We start from the raw sequence: 16,513 nt of genomic DNA, 5'->3' as shown, positions 1-16,513 counted from the left end.
TTAAAAAAAGCACACAGAACAAAACAAAGTCTGTCAACTTTGAGAAAAACTGTATTTAAAACCATAAAGAAATCCAAATATCTTTCATTTAAATAACTGACAGACTTTTGGCGCCAAATACCTGAGCTATAAAAAACCACAGGTCACAATGAAGGCATATGAAAAAATGTGACAGTTCAGCATCAAAATAATTTGAGTAGACATATACGCATTAAATTCACTGTTTATAATATCTGTTAATTAACTACTAATCCTGGAATCAAATAATTTTTCCTCTGTATTTCTAAAGTGAAAAGTTAGCTGTACTTTCATTTTTCCTGGCAACAAAGAACTAGCAAGCTGAATTTTACTAGTACTGAAAACTGCTACAACAATGTGCACTGGGTTACTCTGCACTACTTTTAACTCTAGATCAGTGTTTTGTAAACTGTGTTCCGTGGCACATTGGTGTGCTGCGGAGAACAGCAGAATTCAAAATGGCCGCCTTTAAAGGGGCAGGTGACCTTTCCCCCTCTCCCCCAATAACTTTCTCCCAACCCTTTTTTCCCCCCTCAATAACTATCCCCCTGGCCCTTCTCCCCCGCCCCCTCCTCTTTTTTTGGTCAACAAAAAATCCTTGGTGTTCCTCGTACAAAAAATATTGTTTGGTGTTCCTCGGTCTTAAAAATTTTAAGAAACACTGCTCTAGATCAGTGTTTCCCAAATGGTGTTCCGCAGAACCCAGGGATTCCTCAAAATGAACATAAGGGTTCCACGAGAAAATTCCATTACAATAACATTTTATGATTTAAAAAATATTTTTGTACACATTAAATGTGAGTTTTGTTTTTAATTATGTGCAATTAAACTAATTGTAGATCTCATTATCTTGTTTACCATTTGTTTATTATTATCCTTACTCATTTGTGGTCTACTTTTTCAGCTCCATAGCTAAGACTGTTATTAGGGGTTCCACAAAATTATTTTGAGTTTAAAAAAGTTCTGTGGCCAAATGAAACTGGGAAACACTGCTCTAGATATTTACTTTCTCCCAACAATGACCCCATCTGAAATTAAATTCAGGATCTCATTGCTCCACATAAAATCTCTCAATTTGATGGAGCGTTATTAGGAAATTATCAACCACTGTCTTTCAGATACATAAACTTACTAAATATTTACACCAATTTATGAAAGTACTTCCCATCCAAGGTAGCCCAGGTTAGATTTGAGAAACATTTTCAAAAAGAGTAAATTATTTTATTTTCATATTTTCCGTGAAAAGCTGCAGTAGCAACTTATAACCATGTTCCCTGTAAGATGTGCACTTGCATGGCCATTCAGGAGAAAGTCAAATGCCGCCCAGCAGACTAGCAGAGTGCCCACAGTTAGTTTTTTTGTTTCAACTGGCGGTGCACATTGGCACATGCATCGATGCACATAAAAATATTCTGCACGTGGATGGGAAAATCAGCACATGGATGGAAAAGATTAGAGAGAACTTTGCTTATAAATCAGTTCTTCTCCAGAAGGTTGCCATGCTTTTCTTATAATATGAATGACATAACATTCAACTCACATTTATATAATTTGCATTGATGTAGTCATCATTACTCTTCAAAATGACCCGTGTAGCATCATCTGAAAAATATTTAAAGAACATGTGGTATTTCTCTACCAAGTACAATTAAATATTTTAACTTAAAAACTTATACATATTCACAAACTTACAAGGCGAAATGTCTCTGTATCTATTTTTGGAAATGTTTTGAGGTAATTTGGCACAAGACATTGTCATTCCAGGCTTCTTCCTATATAGTTGCTAAAAGGAAAAAAGATGGTCAGATAGTAACAGGCACAACACAAAGCTTGTTGGCTTTCAGTTTTCTACAGACATTTTAAAATAGGATAAAACAAACATTCTTTTCTATTCTTAAGCAAAATACAGCATTCATTTCGTTCTTTTACAAGATCACTCAAACAGCTGGACTAAATGTTCCATAAATTTGATCAAAAGCATAGGCTGAGAAACTGATTTGAAAGCTGGGGCAGCATGCACGTATATGGACAAAGTTCAATGCTACTAGTTGTGTGGCAATAGCAAAGAGAGTCCATTGTAAGGATGTTACATTTAGATTTGTCAACTAATTGAATAGTTGATGTAATTTGCATTGACTATTCAATGAGTCAATAAGGGCACCTCTACCTTTGAAATGTAGGAAGAGCCCCCCTGGCTCAAGGAGTCCCCTGCTGACCCTCTGCTCTCTGCTTTTGAAATGTACAAGAGCCTCTTGCACATTTCAAAAATGAAGTGCCACCAGGAGTGCGGGGCAAGCAGGGGACTATTTGAGTCCCCAGTTCACCCCATGCTCCCTGAAGTGCTTCTGCTTTTGAAATATAGCAAGAGCCCTGCTCTTGATACATTTCAAAGGCAGAAGCGTCACCAGTTCACTGCTGCATCCCTGCCCCTTCTCCCCACAGAGACAGTGCTGGGGGGAAATGGCTTTTAAACCAGCTGCCCCAGCACTGGATCCTGTGCCCCTCCCCTCGGCTCCCAGGACTCTGCCAGGCACCGGAAAAGGTGTGTGCTGTCCTTGCTTGGGGCAGAGATCCTGGCCCTACTGGAGGTATGGGGTGAAGAGGAGACACTCCAGGATTTCCACTCCAGATGGCGAAATACCAACATATGGCCAGAGGGCTGAGACCCTGGCCATGAGGGGCCACCACAGGACTCTGAAGCAGGTCTGCAGCAAGGTCAAAGAGCTCAGACAGGGCTACCCCAGGGTGAGGGAGTGCAGCTGGCCAAACACTTCCCTTGCCTGCTTATCTGTGGGATGCGAGGGTGGAGGGGGGACATGGAAGCAGGGCCCGCTGTCCAGGCCACACATGGCCTTTCTCCCTGGATATCACCGTCCTCTGCCCTGAGAACTGTTGCTCTCGGCACGCTGATGAGGGCAAGGCTTCAGGGACAGTGTCTCCAGGAATGACTGACCACCTCTCTATTCAGCCGGACCAGCTGTGACTGTGGGGTGATCACCAGCAGCCCAGTCAGCTGCCCGACCCCGTGGGAACTGCAGGCATCGGAGGGTCCACGAGGACCTGATGAGGGACATGTGTCTGTCCTCCGGGACATGCAGCAGATGCTGGCCAAGAGGGTCTGGGACAAGGCAGAATGGCGGGACCAGATTGGACCAAGCTGCTGCAGCAGGGCCTCAACATCTGCGCCACTGTATGGGAGACGATGGCGTACCCAACACCAGTCCCAGTCCCTGCTCCAGTACCCATCACCCCCCCCACCCTCCATGTCAGCCCTGACCCGCCCGCCAGCTGTTTATCCCTCTCTTCCACCAGGACCCTCCAATTCCCGAGATCGTCGAAGTCCCTGGACACGAGGTAGACAAACCACTCAAACTACGTGCCAGTCTGAGCCCCAGATTTAAGCCTCTCCTCTCCAAGATTTTCACTCCCCCTCCCCATATCCAGATTCTCAGCTTCCCCCCTCCCTCCCAGTTACTTTTATCCCAAATAGAAAAACAGGGTTTTTTTGTACAAAACCATTGTTTTTATTGGATCTCTGGGAAGGGCAGAAGGGAGGGGTTGTTGGAAAGGCAGAGAGGGTCAAGGAACAGGCCCCTAGTGGGGAGGTCCTGGGGAGAGTTACTGAGGTCCTTCAGAGAAACTCTCTCTCGGGGCCTCCCGGATGCGCACCCCCACGTGATGGGCCTGATGGATAGCAACTGTGTGTGGCTGCTCGAAGGACCATCTCTCCCAGCCAGCCTCTGCCCCCCACTCCAGAAGGAAGGCCTCCCCCTTCCTTCCCACAATGTGGTGGTGAACACAACAGGCTGACAACACCTGGGAGATGTTATGCTCCCTCATATTGAGGCAGGTCAGAGGCACCTGAATCGTGCCTTCAAGCGTCCAAAGGAGCATTCCACCCAGATGCAGGCCCTTCCCAGACAGGTACTGAAACGGTCCCTGCTTGTGTTCAGGTGGCCGGTGTACACGCTCATCAGCTACTGCATCAGGGGTAGGCCGCGTTCCCCACAAAGGACAGTGGCATTTCAACGTTCCCGACCCTGAAGTTGTGCTTGGGGAAGAATATGACAGCCTCCAGCTCCTGGTAGAGACTGGAGTTGTGGGACACGGGTGTCATGCGTCCTCCTTGACCAGCCAGTTAAACTGTCCGAACTGTCCATGGTGGTTGACCAGGACCTGCAGGACCATAGAACCACATGGCACGGTGGTTGGGGTCACGGAGGGGGATGTGGGTTCCAACTATTGCCCCCCCTCTTCTGCAGTTGGGGAAGCCCAGGGCAGCAAATCCGGCCACAATGGGGTGCAGGTCTCCCAGGCAAATGACTGCACAGCAGGATGGTGTTTATGGCCCCCGTCACCTGCAGAAGGAGACAGACACAAAACAGAGAATCAAAGGGGGTCCCTGAGCCCTTGGGAGGTCCCTGCGCTCTGCCTCCTCCACCCCCAAACACCCCAGGAGCCACTCCCTATGAAGCCACCCCTGCCCCTGCAGGGCCGTGTGAGGGCAAAACTGCAGAGCCCTCTCCCCCCACAACACTGGACGAGGATTTTCCTCCCCCGGCAATCCTAATCCCCCCTTTCCCTAGGGTCTCACTTTCCAGTACTCCCCCACCTACCCTCTTCCAGGGACTGCAGCCTGAGAGTGCCTGACCTCCATGAAGAGGGCCCTGATGTGGACTTTCCCACGCAGAACTGGTTGCTCACAGGCTGGTAACTGTCTGTCACGGCGAGCTTCCAGACGGCAATGGCGACCCGCTTCTCCAGGCAGGTGGCGGGTTGCATCTGGGTGCCCCATCAACGGAGGGAAGGGGTGAGCCAGGATGTCTCCTTCCTCATTCTGAAGTTGTAGAGCCACTGCAGGCTGTCCCACCACTCCATCACCAGCCGGCCCCACCAGTCAGAACTGGTGTCCAGCCTCCAAAACCATCTCTTCACCGTAGGGTGCGGTTGCAAGGGCATTGCTCCCACACACAGGCAGAGGTTCTCGCAGAGGACCATGAAGGCAGCCTGCAGAAACTGCAGCATGGCATTGTGGGGCCATCGCATGCCCGGAGGCAGCTCCGGCTCCATGGCAAGGAGTGCTGTAGGGTCCAGAAGCCGGGCAACCAGAGCGCACAGTGCAAATGCTTTGCAGTCCCTCGGAGAGGTAGGCAAGCAAGCAGAAGAAGCTGAGAAATGGCTATTGGGGGGGGAGGGGGGGGCCTTTACGCATGCATCTGAGATAGCCTAAAGCAGCAGTACCCAGAAGCAACTGCTGACCTAATGCTGTGCCTGAACTAGTTTTGGGTGGCCCTAAATGTGAGGTAGACTGTCCACACGCAAAAAGCGCAACAAAATAGTGATTTACTATTTTGAAAGATAGCATCCACACTGATTGGACGCAATCTTTCAAAATAGCAAATCACTATTTTGTTGCGCTTTTTGCACATGTACGCTCTCTTTCAAAATAAGCTTTTCCAGAAGATGTCTTCCGGAAAAGCTTATTCTGAAAGAAGCTTGCAGTGTAGACGTAGCCTGACAAAGGCAGCGGGGAGGGAGGGCGTGGGGGGAGGGAACTTACATACTCAGTCCATTGTACCTTAAACGTGGTATGTTTCATTTAGTTTGAATCAAACTACAAATCACTCAAGAGAAACTTTGGAACGACACTTTCTGTATTTTTCTTCAGCTATTGCATTTCAATCAAAACAAGCATGGAAACAGGATTTTTCTTAACAATTCATTTGATTACTGCTTTTTAATCCTTGCTTGAATACCTCAGTTCCCAACATCACATCTGGGATCTAACCAGGGCTTGTCGAACGGTGGTGAAAGCCGCTCGCCAGCCCCGCACTGTGCATGCGCAAGATCCGCAATGAGCATGCACGCCGCAAATGAACGGGACACCAGGCTGAAATCTACTCGCCACGGGCGAGTAGATTCAATACTTTGTCAAGCCCTGGATATAACCACCACAAAAACTGATAGCAAAGCAATCTATTTTTATGACTGCTGATACCATAATCATTACTTTAAATCAGGGCTACTCAATATGTGGCCCGTGGGCTGCATGTGGCCCACAGCCCATTTGTTTGTGGTCCGCAGTGCAGTTTGGATTTATATAGGGCTCAACACGTGGCTTGTGGGTGGGATCTTTTGAACATGGGTTCCACTGGGAACACGCTCCTCAACGGTGAGGCATCTCCCAGGTGGGGTGGGCAAACAGAGAGGCTGGCTGGAACAGACAGGTACAGGGTGTTGGCGTTTTTAGCCCCCAGGAAGGAGATGCCAACAGCGCCGGGGCATTGTGTGAAAGAAGCTATTTGCATATATATTTGCAACCACATTAAAGTTGCAGCCCTCGGCATGTGCTGTGGGTATCATTGTGGCCCCCAGGGTTTCCAAAGTTGAGCAGCCCTGCTTTAAATCATTAAGGAATTTTTTCTACATCACTTTATGCTTCACATAGACTTATTTCAGAGGCACAGTTGACACATTAGTTGAAACATAGTTTACAATCACCTACTATTTTGCTAACACAAAACTGCATGAACCATAGTTATCCATTAGTACAGTAAACTTCCGATAATCCAACACCTTGAGGACCCAGGGGGTGCCAGATTATCAAATATGCCGGACTATCAGAAGGGGGGGCTCTGAGGGGTCTGGGGTGGTGTGGAGGGGATGCCACCCCAGATCCCTCATAGCCTCCCCTTCCGATAGTCCGGCTCTGCCCCAGGAGTCCCCGATTCAGCCGCTGATGGTCAGTTTCAGCAGCAGCTGAATCAGGGATGCCTACAGCAGAGCAGCTGAGGTGCTGCCAGGTTGGTCCGATAGCACCACCAGCTTCCTTGATTCAGCTCCTGGTCAGTTTCAGCAGCAGCTGAATTGGGGAAGCTGGGAGCAGAGCAGCTTCAATTGTCCGGCTGCCCAGAGCACTTCTGGGTTCCTGATGGTGCCAGACCATCAGGAGTGCTGGAGCATTGGATGCCGGACCAATGGAGTTTTACTATATATTTAAACATAAATTTACCATTTTAATGTTTTGGGCTAGCAGATACATCCTGGTGAATAATCTGACTGGCTACGCTATTATTACACCCTGACCCTGCCACAATAATGCTCCTGCACTCCTACACAGTTTACTGTTGAGGTTAGGCAGGTACAAATCGTCCATTGGAATCATACTCATTTACTCTAGAGTAAATTTTGCCTTAGTAGAACAAAAAAAGTTCTAATTCTGCCTCCATTTACAACTGAACAAGGAGCAAAAGATCTGAAAAGTGAGCTTGAATACGATCACAATGGTACCAAAAGCTATTTAAGTTCCTGCATAAAATTAAAAGGAATGATAAAATAATTATTTTATGTCATGCAAAACACATAAATGATTTGAAATGCAGTATTTCCTCAAAGCATTAGGTTTAATAGTTCTACATAAAATTAATGACTAAAGCCAACCAATTTTCAGTAATCTTAGTTTTAATTCAATAGGCTTAATAAGGCATTGCTTTAGTCTTAAAAATTTTCAGTTTAAAGAAGCACAAGATTAATAAACCAAAATTTGATTTTTTTTTTGCTTTTTTATAACTATTTGCAAGATGCATGCATTTTTGTATCATTTAGTACAAACTGAATGCTTATTTTTTAGAAAACAAGAGGTCTATTATATAGTGAAATGAGTAACCCCTAGATAGCTAACCACTATATAAACATGGGATGAAGGAAAGAGTTTGTCAAGGAAAAAAATTCAAGCTTCCAGGGATTTACTATAGATACCAAGCAATAAAAGTGTCAACAGCAATGAAAAGTACTCTATATAATTTACTGAACACAAATCTATGGTGTTTCAACACAGAAGTTATATGATACTCAACTGTTCTTTCTTTACGGCAGATGAGTCAGTAACCTTGCTGACAGAGTCTAAACTCAAGCCAACGCTATTCAAGCTTGTTCTGTTGAAGCTCACTGTTACCAAGAAAGAGGGTGGGGTGCGCATACAGGTTGTACATTACTTACATCAAACTGAGCCAGAATAGTTCCAGTGATAAGCCCCTCTGAGAGCTGAATCATAGATTCCCTCAGAGCATTGTCATCCTGATGGACAGCGTCCAGTGGGGATTTCTCAGGGATGTACTGGAAGTCAGGCTCACTTTCCAACTTCTCTTCCACCACATCGTAGACAGCTACAATAAATAAAGGTAGGAAGGCTGAGAGAGGTTCTAATCTTGCATGCTCTTTGGCTGTAAAAAGTGAATGCTCATCTTTTAAATTAAGAAAAATGGCAATTCAGTATTTCTCGTACAGGAAAATCTATGTTAAGAGCACCACTAAGAATCTGGGACTTTAATCCATAATCAACAACAAAAAATCAGCATTGAAACCATTTTGCACCACCTAAAACTACACTGTTTATTGTTGAGTAAGAAATGGATTTTCACTTAAGACTGCTAAAACCCTTTACCCTAAACTTAGTCATATCTTGCCTCGTTTACTGTAGTTTTCTCCTCTCTGGCTTCCCAGATTCCCATTATCACATCCTCCAAGTCACTCAAGTACCAAAGTTTATCTTTTTTGTCTTGCATGTCACTTTGCATGGAATTAATTTGGCAGATCACTCTCATAAGCCCTACTACAATTCTACAAACACTCTGTGCGACAGTCCTGCCTGTAAACACATTGTATTCAAATATACACAGTAAAGTACATACCATAGCACACAAGCATATGCTCTTCAAAAAGTTTGCCTATAAAGTGGAACACTAAAAATGTGAACGAAGAGCTACATAGATTCATGGAGGTTAGATCCGTCAATGGCTATTAGCCAGGATGGGTAGGAATGGTGTCCCTAGGCTCTGTATTTCTGGAAATGGATGACAGGAGAGGGATCACATGAGGATTATCTGTTGTGTTCCCTCCCTCTGGGGCATCTGGTAATGGCTACTGTTGGCAGACAGGATACTGGGCTAGACTGACCTTTGGTCTGACCCAATATGGTCGTTCTTATGTAAGAAATTACAGCTACTTTTAAATTCTGCATGTTAACGCTATTTATTTAAATCGCAAGTATAATCAACTCACAAAGGGGTATTAACTTGATAAATATGTACACCAATTTAGCAGAATGTATTTTATATGAATACGACAGATGAAAAAAATATACAAAAACAATGAAATGGCTTAAATGCATACAATGGGAAGTAACACAAATAAAGGATACCAGAATAATTTGCCAGTTGGTAAAGGTACTATGGTGGAGTGATTTCAACTATTCCAATTATTTCTCTGCTACAATTATTTTTCTGTTACATAGCTCTTTATTGTGATTGGTTAGTGAAGCAGAATTAAACCGTCAGCAGCTAAGTCTTGGCAACATTCCAACAGTGTATATGCTATGAACAAACTGTACAAGCTTGTTTTCTTTACCCATCTTCTTTTATTAAGCCACCTCCAGTAGCAATGTTACCAATAACTCTCAATTACTTTGAAGACAAAAATATTCTAAGTCCCTGAATACCATCTCACCCATGTGACAATTTCCAAAAACATCCACAATTGCCATTTTGGGATAGACTACCCCTCCACACTAGAACCAATCTGCATACTTATCTGGCTAGTTTGTACCTAATGTGATTCAGACAATTTTAAGTAAAACCTCCTGCTAAGAACACCTGATTATTTTTTATATCCCAATTTCTGGGATTTAAAATTTGTTTTGAACACTTACTATTACAGGCACAAATTGTTTGCAGTACAAAATTACTCCTCTGTATGTGTATATGACTGAAATACTGACTTGTTATTGTACTCTTATATGCATTTTTCTAAGGGGAAGCTCCTTTTTGTAAAGAGTATTAGTATCCTTATTCCAGGACATAATGCAAAGGTTCAAGAGGAGAGGTTAGATTTGCTGTGTTACATATAAATCACTCACCATTGGGTCGAACTAGGAGCACAAGTTCCCCTGAGTGTCTCTCACAGCTCTCTTTAATAAACATAACAACTTCATCGTGGGTATGCTCCGCTATATCCCTGCCATTTATCAGAACAACCTGGTCCCCTTCATTCAAACGAGGGACACAGAGGTCAGCCTGCAACATTAAGCAAATTAAGTTTTACAAACACAGCGCAGAACAACATAAGAAACAGCGTAACTGTATTCACAAATGTGGATTCTGTCAGACTCATTGATATGGTTGCCACATTGGATCAAATGATATATGAAGTGTTACACAACACAGCAGACAGTGCCATTCATACGAACATTTCAATTCACAACTGAGAGGAGGATCTGTCATTTCAACATGTCTTTCTGTTACTGTTACTCCCTAATCCTTGTATGCACGCTGAAGCTGAATGGTTGGATAAATTCTCCATTATCTGAATTATATTCTGCATTAACACTGGATGCAGGACAAGCTCAGATATCTCATAAGGCAGGGCAGTAGCATGTCAAAACATTGTCCAGTTCAATTTCACAAGCCGAAGGGCTGCACACTTCTAATGTCATTTTCATGGCAATAAAAAGATCGGGGCCAAAGGAAACGCAACAAATTCAGGTAATCTGAGTGAATAGAATCAGCAAGTGAAAGTGCTATTTAAGTTACAATTTAAGCATGGTATTCATGGTATTTATCATCACCACAGCATTGCTAGATATTTAATTCATTTATCCAAAATTAACCGCAATATAAACTAATTTGAGATACAGAAAATAAAGTAAGAAAAACTAATTAATTAGGATAAGAACAAACTAACATAACGATGCCAACATATACACTTTAATTAGCTTATTTAGATGAAACTACTTTTTATTAATGTAATCAAATGTGTGTCTTATTCTACTGATTTCTGACAGGCGCACAACAAAGAGCTGGCATCACAATGCCTGAATACCAGGTAATTATTTCTGGCAATCAACCGCCACAATATTGTGCCTAGTTTTCAACACCAGAAAAAAATAACAGAATCAGACCTAATGAATGATTCATTATGTCTGATTTAATCTAAATCTTTGCATTACCCACAACTGCACGTTTCAGTAAAAACAAAGGGATTTGCAATTTTTTAACAGCATAAATGTTTTTCTCGGTATAATTTGACACAAAATACCATGAATGTCTAAATTAAAAAAATAAGTTAAATAATGTTTTAGGATAAGTGAGGCATTATCTATCAAGGTTCAAGAAACAAGCATTATAACACATTGCAATGACTTGCAGTGATATAATGCTGTACAGTGATTTTTTTATTATTAAAGCATGGACCACACTAAAATATGAACTCTTAAGTTTCCTTAAATAAATAAAAAAGGACAATTCACAGACGGCAATATAAGCAGTTTAATTTATTGCAGGAATTTGTAGAAGAATATGTAAGTGACATTGGGGACACTGTATTCTATCTTTAGTTTATTTTCATTCCATTGTTCTCATTTAATTAGCAAAAGGTATTTTAACGTCACATTTTAAATGTGTTTAATTCCAACAATTTATCAAAGAACAAGCTGTCCAAAAGGTATAGGAAATACTATACTAAAGTGAATATGTTAGAATAATTTTATTCCTAGCAAGGCATGGCAGAATGTTCTCCATCAAGGAAAACGAACACACAAAAGAAAGGACATACCATCTTGTCTAATAGTCTGGAACCTTCAGGGCTACAACAACACTGCACAAACCTAATTAAACACCACCACTTCCAAATTACTCTTATAACTTACTGGTGTTCCTGGAGCTACCCTGGACACTATTACAGGCATCTTCTGGTCAGATCCTCCCTTATAAAAAACCAAAAAAACAAAAACAGCAAGTCACAAATCATGAGTGTTGCTGAACAATCTTTACAAACATGGATACATATCTATTCTTCATTACCTTTACATTGAAGCCAAATCTTCCATTTTCATCTGGTTTCATTCTGATCAAAACAAGATTGTCAGGGGGAACACCACCATTGGGCTAAACAAAAAAGAAGTATATAACATTACATGTAATTTGTCCTGCTTATGCATGCTTAGGGGAGGGATAGCTCAGTGGTTTGAGCATTGGCCTGCTAAACCCAGGGTTGTGAGTTCAATCTTTGCGAAGACCATTTAGGGATTTGGGGCAAAAATGTGTCAGGGATGGTACTTGGTCCTGCTATGAAGGCAGGGGACTGGACTCAATGACCTTTCAAGGTGCCTTCCAGTTCTAGGAGATAGGTAATCTCCATTTATTTAAAAATTTATTTATGCTTCAATGAAAGACTACTCTAATAAGACAGCTCTTCCATACATCCTCATCAAATGTCCAATTGCTACTAGGCGTTGAGAAAGCAGCAGCAGCAGCCATGCAAGTAGTCTCTCTCACCCTAGTTTGATTTGGGGGATAATGCACAGCTAATTTGTAAATGTGTTCTCCTGGTAGCAAGCTGGTAAAATAGGGAATGTCCCAAACCATAAACTAATAAAATTACAAGTTACTGAATATCAAATGGAGATGTTACAAATTGGTGGTGCCTGCAGTAAAAATATACTGTTATATAGCTCGGGCTGATCGCATAATTTGTATGTCTTAGTTTGCACTAGTCGCAACTAGGGCTTAATAACAGGGGTTAGTTTAGCAGGGAGCTGCTGGCCCTACATCCCACCTGTCCAGGAAGAGTTTGAAATAGTAACGTGAGGTTTATTACGCATGCTCCTGGGTTGTGTGGAGAGGAATATAAAGTACCCTATGCTGATAGAGGTTGGTGGTGATGATGATGATGATCATCCCCCCTCTCCTCCACCCTCTCATGTCATTTATCTGATTTATGCACCTTTTCTGTGTGTATATTCAGTTCTTTCAGAACAGAACTGACTCATGTGGTATGGCATAGCCATCTGTGGAAGCTGACACCTCAATCTTGTGCCTTTCAACAAGGTGCTGTTCCAATGGCTTTGAATATGCTTGATCTAGCCTTAAAATGCAGCTTGCGAAGCCTCTGCGCCCTTAGAAATGGCTCTCTCTGCTTACTGGGTGCAGCGATTCAAAATGGAGGTGGCTGACGGGCGAAGGTGTAGCCAAAGAGCCTTGTCTTTTTGGCTCAACTTTTTTTTTGGCTGAACTCTGAGGGGTGGGGTGGGAGAGGCTCTTCTTTTTTTTTTTAGCTCAACAAAAATTTCTGAAAAAAAAAAATCTGTTGCGGTTCTTCGCATTTTTTCCGCCACTGTTTTGGCTCTCTTTGTTTAATGGATTGGCCACTCCTGATCTAGCCCCTCATACTTATCCTCTCTCCCAGGGTCTGAGGTGGATTATTCATTGTACATCATTTAACTGTGTTAAACCTGCCCCTCTACCACATAGGATTATTTTATCCTGGTAAAGTTCAACTTGCAAAAGAACTCTGAAGCATGTGGTTGCAGGGGCTAGAAAGTTGACCAGGAGAATCCATTTGATGAACTCGAACCTTCAAAAGAAACCTCCTGCCTGCAAGCCAGTTAACCTGTCCCTGACACGCTACATAGTCTAACTTATACTGTTTCTGCTAACTATATGAAGGGAAGTCTGAACTCTCCAGCTGTGTAAACCATCTCACTTATGCAGAAGATTTTGTGTCACTGCATACCAGAGCGTGTGCACATGCACACGCACACACAAACTATTAGGAGAAGAGCAGTTTCTACATATTTGAAAAGCAACCCCTGCGGACTATCTTGAGTGAAAATTCTAGTTCTAGAACACTAAAAGGGTTCTTTTCAAACTGGTTCTAGGTATTTGTGGGGATAACCCAGGTGTCTCAAACTCCTAGCCCAGAGGCCATCTACAGCCTGAGCACTTCCCTAATCTGGCCCGCAAAATTCTTTGAAAAAGTTATTTAATCAGGCCCTCTCAGTTGCCAGCCCAGGGAGTAGGAGGGCGAAGGTAGAAACAGCGCACTCAGACCCTCAGCGCCCACATGGTCCTGACTGCAGAGGGTGCTACTCTGTCCAGGAAGCCATGCTTCCTGCCTCTCCTGCGACACAAACCTTTCAGGCCAGGGAGCTGCCTGAGCTGATGTACTTCTGCAGGGCAGGGCCAGCAGGTTTCACTGTTGGTCACACCAGGTAGGGGTAGGAAATCCTAGTGCAAGGATGTGGATGTCACCGAGGGGTGAGGAGCAGGCAGGATTCCCGCATGAGGAGATGGGGGGTGTCAGGGTGAGTGCTCAGTATCAGGTCTTTTGTAGGATCCGTTATCAACTTGCATGTACTGTACTGCTAACCTCAAGTCTTCAAAACTCATGAATCAGCTCCCCCCACCCCAAAAGAGAATGGCATATTCAAATCAGATGAAAATGCACTTGGAGATCTTTTTATTTGGCATCTCATGTTTGATGTCTTTGGCCAAATAAGGGCATATTTTCTAGTTTTTTTTTTCCCCCACAAACCATGAGACCTAAAGTCTCCCTTTAAAAAAAAAAAAGGAAAAAAGAAAAAGAAAAACTGGGATTCTCTTCTAATACCATGTACCAACAAACAAGCATAATCTATTAAATCAGAGCAATCACAGTTGATAGTGGTGCATGAGGCATGAGATAAAGAAAGGAAGGGGCGTGTGCTGGGCTGGTAGGAGAATGAGAGAACTGGCACTGACCCTATGGCAAACTGAGTTGGAGACCCCGGCATAACTACTTCAAAAGACTCCTCAATTGAAGTGATCATCAGAGGGGCTTTTAAAGATCTTGCAAATCATGTGAAAAAGCACTTGTTTTAATATTTGCTCCTAAGACGTTTTAATTGGGTCCATTACATATGAGAGAGATTAAGGAAATAAATGGATTAAAGAGGGGGACGTGGGGATTTGTCCTTAAAATAATATTCTGAAATGCAGCAGAATGAGAGAAGAAATTATATCTGTTGAAGAACTTTAAGTGTGATTCTACAAGCAACCTCTTCAAAAATATATGAGTCCTGTGTTTGTATCTCCAGGATTTTTATATCAAATACTTTCAGGTTTTTAAAAGGAAAGATGCTTTGTGCAACTGCAAGCACTGCAAATTTAACATGAACCCATTTTTTTCCTATCCCCTGATATTCAAATCTAAGGGCTCAGTTCACCAAATTAGACCTTCAACGATATTTGTGCAGTTTCATTACCTGTAGTGGTTGAACACAGATTTAACTCATTCTAGCTTAATAAACATCTTGTATGGGTCCAGCTGCTATTGATGAGAAAGACAAGCATCTGTGTTTACACACAGCTCTTCTTCAGGTCAGCTCCAGCCTGAAGCCAGTCTAAGCAGCAATGAAACTCTCCCAGAGCCGGAGACCAAAATCAACTGCCAAGAGCCAGCCATGGATTTCCCTTTGGTGTTTAGACATACCCTAATATCCTGGGACTGACATGGCTACAAGAACACTGCATACAACAATGGAAGAGGATATTTTTACGTAGTCATTTTTCAGAGCAGAGCCACAAAAAGGACTCAAAATTCTGTGTCATGGTTTAATTTAAACAAAATATATGTAGTGTTGCCAACTCTCTCCATTTTATTGCAAGCGATATCTGGTATTTTATTTAAAGCCCCAGCTCAAGAATCATGCTTCCATTTATAAAAGTGTTTCTAGCCCTCAAGATTGCAGATACTCTGTTGAAAATGTGACCTAAATGAAACCCTCAAAGCTCAAAATTCACAAAGAAAATAACATTTATTCTTTTTAAAACTTTAAATTTTGGGACTCTGACTCATGATTTTTGCACGTGAGAGACTGGCAATACTTTTTATATAGTAGTTCACATTTTCCTTTTTTTAAACCTATGGACAAATTCACTACCAAAATAGGAGGTTCATTAGAAACATCTGCAAGTATGGGAAAAATAAGTATCAGAGGGATAAAGAATGCCCTTACAATGTCTTTGTGTGATATTCCAGTAATTTAGTTTAGTGAAACTGACACACAAAAGGAAAGATTGACAAAAAAGGAAAGATTAATGGGGGATCAGTGAACAAATCTGACACACTCCCCCCGCCCTCCATGCATAAGGACCTCATCCAGAGGAAAAACAAGATGATCAAACTTGACCTATCGCTTACTGTAGATTTTTCAGGTGATGAGGAAACATCAAATGTTTCATTAATATGGTTATCCAGTTCTTGCTGGGAGTGTGAATAATGAATTTGGTTCCAACTGTTCTTCTTAGATTGTTTGGGTGGTAATGCAGGAGGCTGCCCATCTATAGGGGTCTCTTGGGATCTATAGATATAAAAATAAAATGGCAGAAGGAGAACATTTTATTTGAAAATTCTTACGACACCAGGTAAATTGTATAAGTGGCTAAAAGTATCTCAGAGTTTGAGAGTTACAAAAAATCTGACATTGTTATCTGAAGGGTTCAATTTCATGGATATGTTTACTACAGTGTAAATGCAAATTCATGTGTTATGTAGAGTGTATTTCAAAAAAATCATTAACATTCAAAGTTTGATTCAGCTAGAGTGTTCTTGTATAGTGTATTGTTTCTTTTAAACCGTTTACCTACTCTTTTAATTTGCTTGATCAATATACTGGAGAATC

The 16,513-nt window shown here is 42.4% G+C and overlaps 1 protein-coding gene across 2 annotated transcripts in view; it reads right to left on the bottom strand.

Annotated features, from left to right (window-relative positions):
• The window catches only part of PTPN4 (protein tyrosine phosphatase non-receptor type 4), a 216,263-nt gene that overhangs the window by 35,848 nt on the left and 163,902 nt on the right, over positions 1-16,513 (bottom strand). For both annotated transcript variants that reach the window (XM_075933064.1, XM_006137719.4), the window contains exons 16-22: positions 16,033-16,192; positions 11,874-11,957; positions 11,720-11,776; positions 9,932-10,088; positions 8,017-8,183; positions 1,711-1,801; positions 1,559-1,620 (exon numbers count right to left, since the gene is read on the bottom strand). In XM_075933064.1, coding sequence (XP_075789179.1) covers positions 1,559-1,620; positions 1,711-1,801; positions 8,017-8,183; positions 9,932-10,088; positions 11,720-11,776; positions 11,874-11,957; positions 16,033-16,192 — 778 coding nt within the window. The remainder of the gene's footprint in view (positions 1-1,558; positions 1,621-1,710; positions 1,802-8,016; positions 8,184-9,931; positions 10,089-11,719; positions 11,777-11,873; positions 11,958-16,032; positions 16,193-16,513) is intronic.

This window comes from Pelodiscus sinensis, chromosome 7, assembly GCF_049634645.1.
Source record: "Pelodiscus sinensis isolate JC-2024 chromosome 7, ASM4963464v1, whole genome shotgun sequence".
NCBI classification, from domain to species: domain Eukaryota; kingdom Metazoa; phylum Chordata; order Testudines; family Trionychidae; genus Pelodiscus; species Pelodiscus sinensis.
This window is presented reverse-complemented; position numbering and strand designations above follow the sequence as displayed.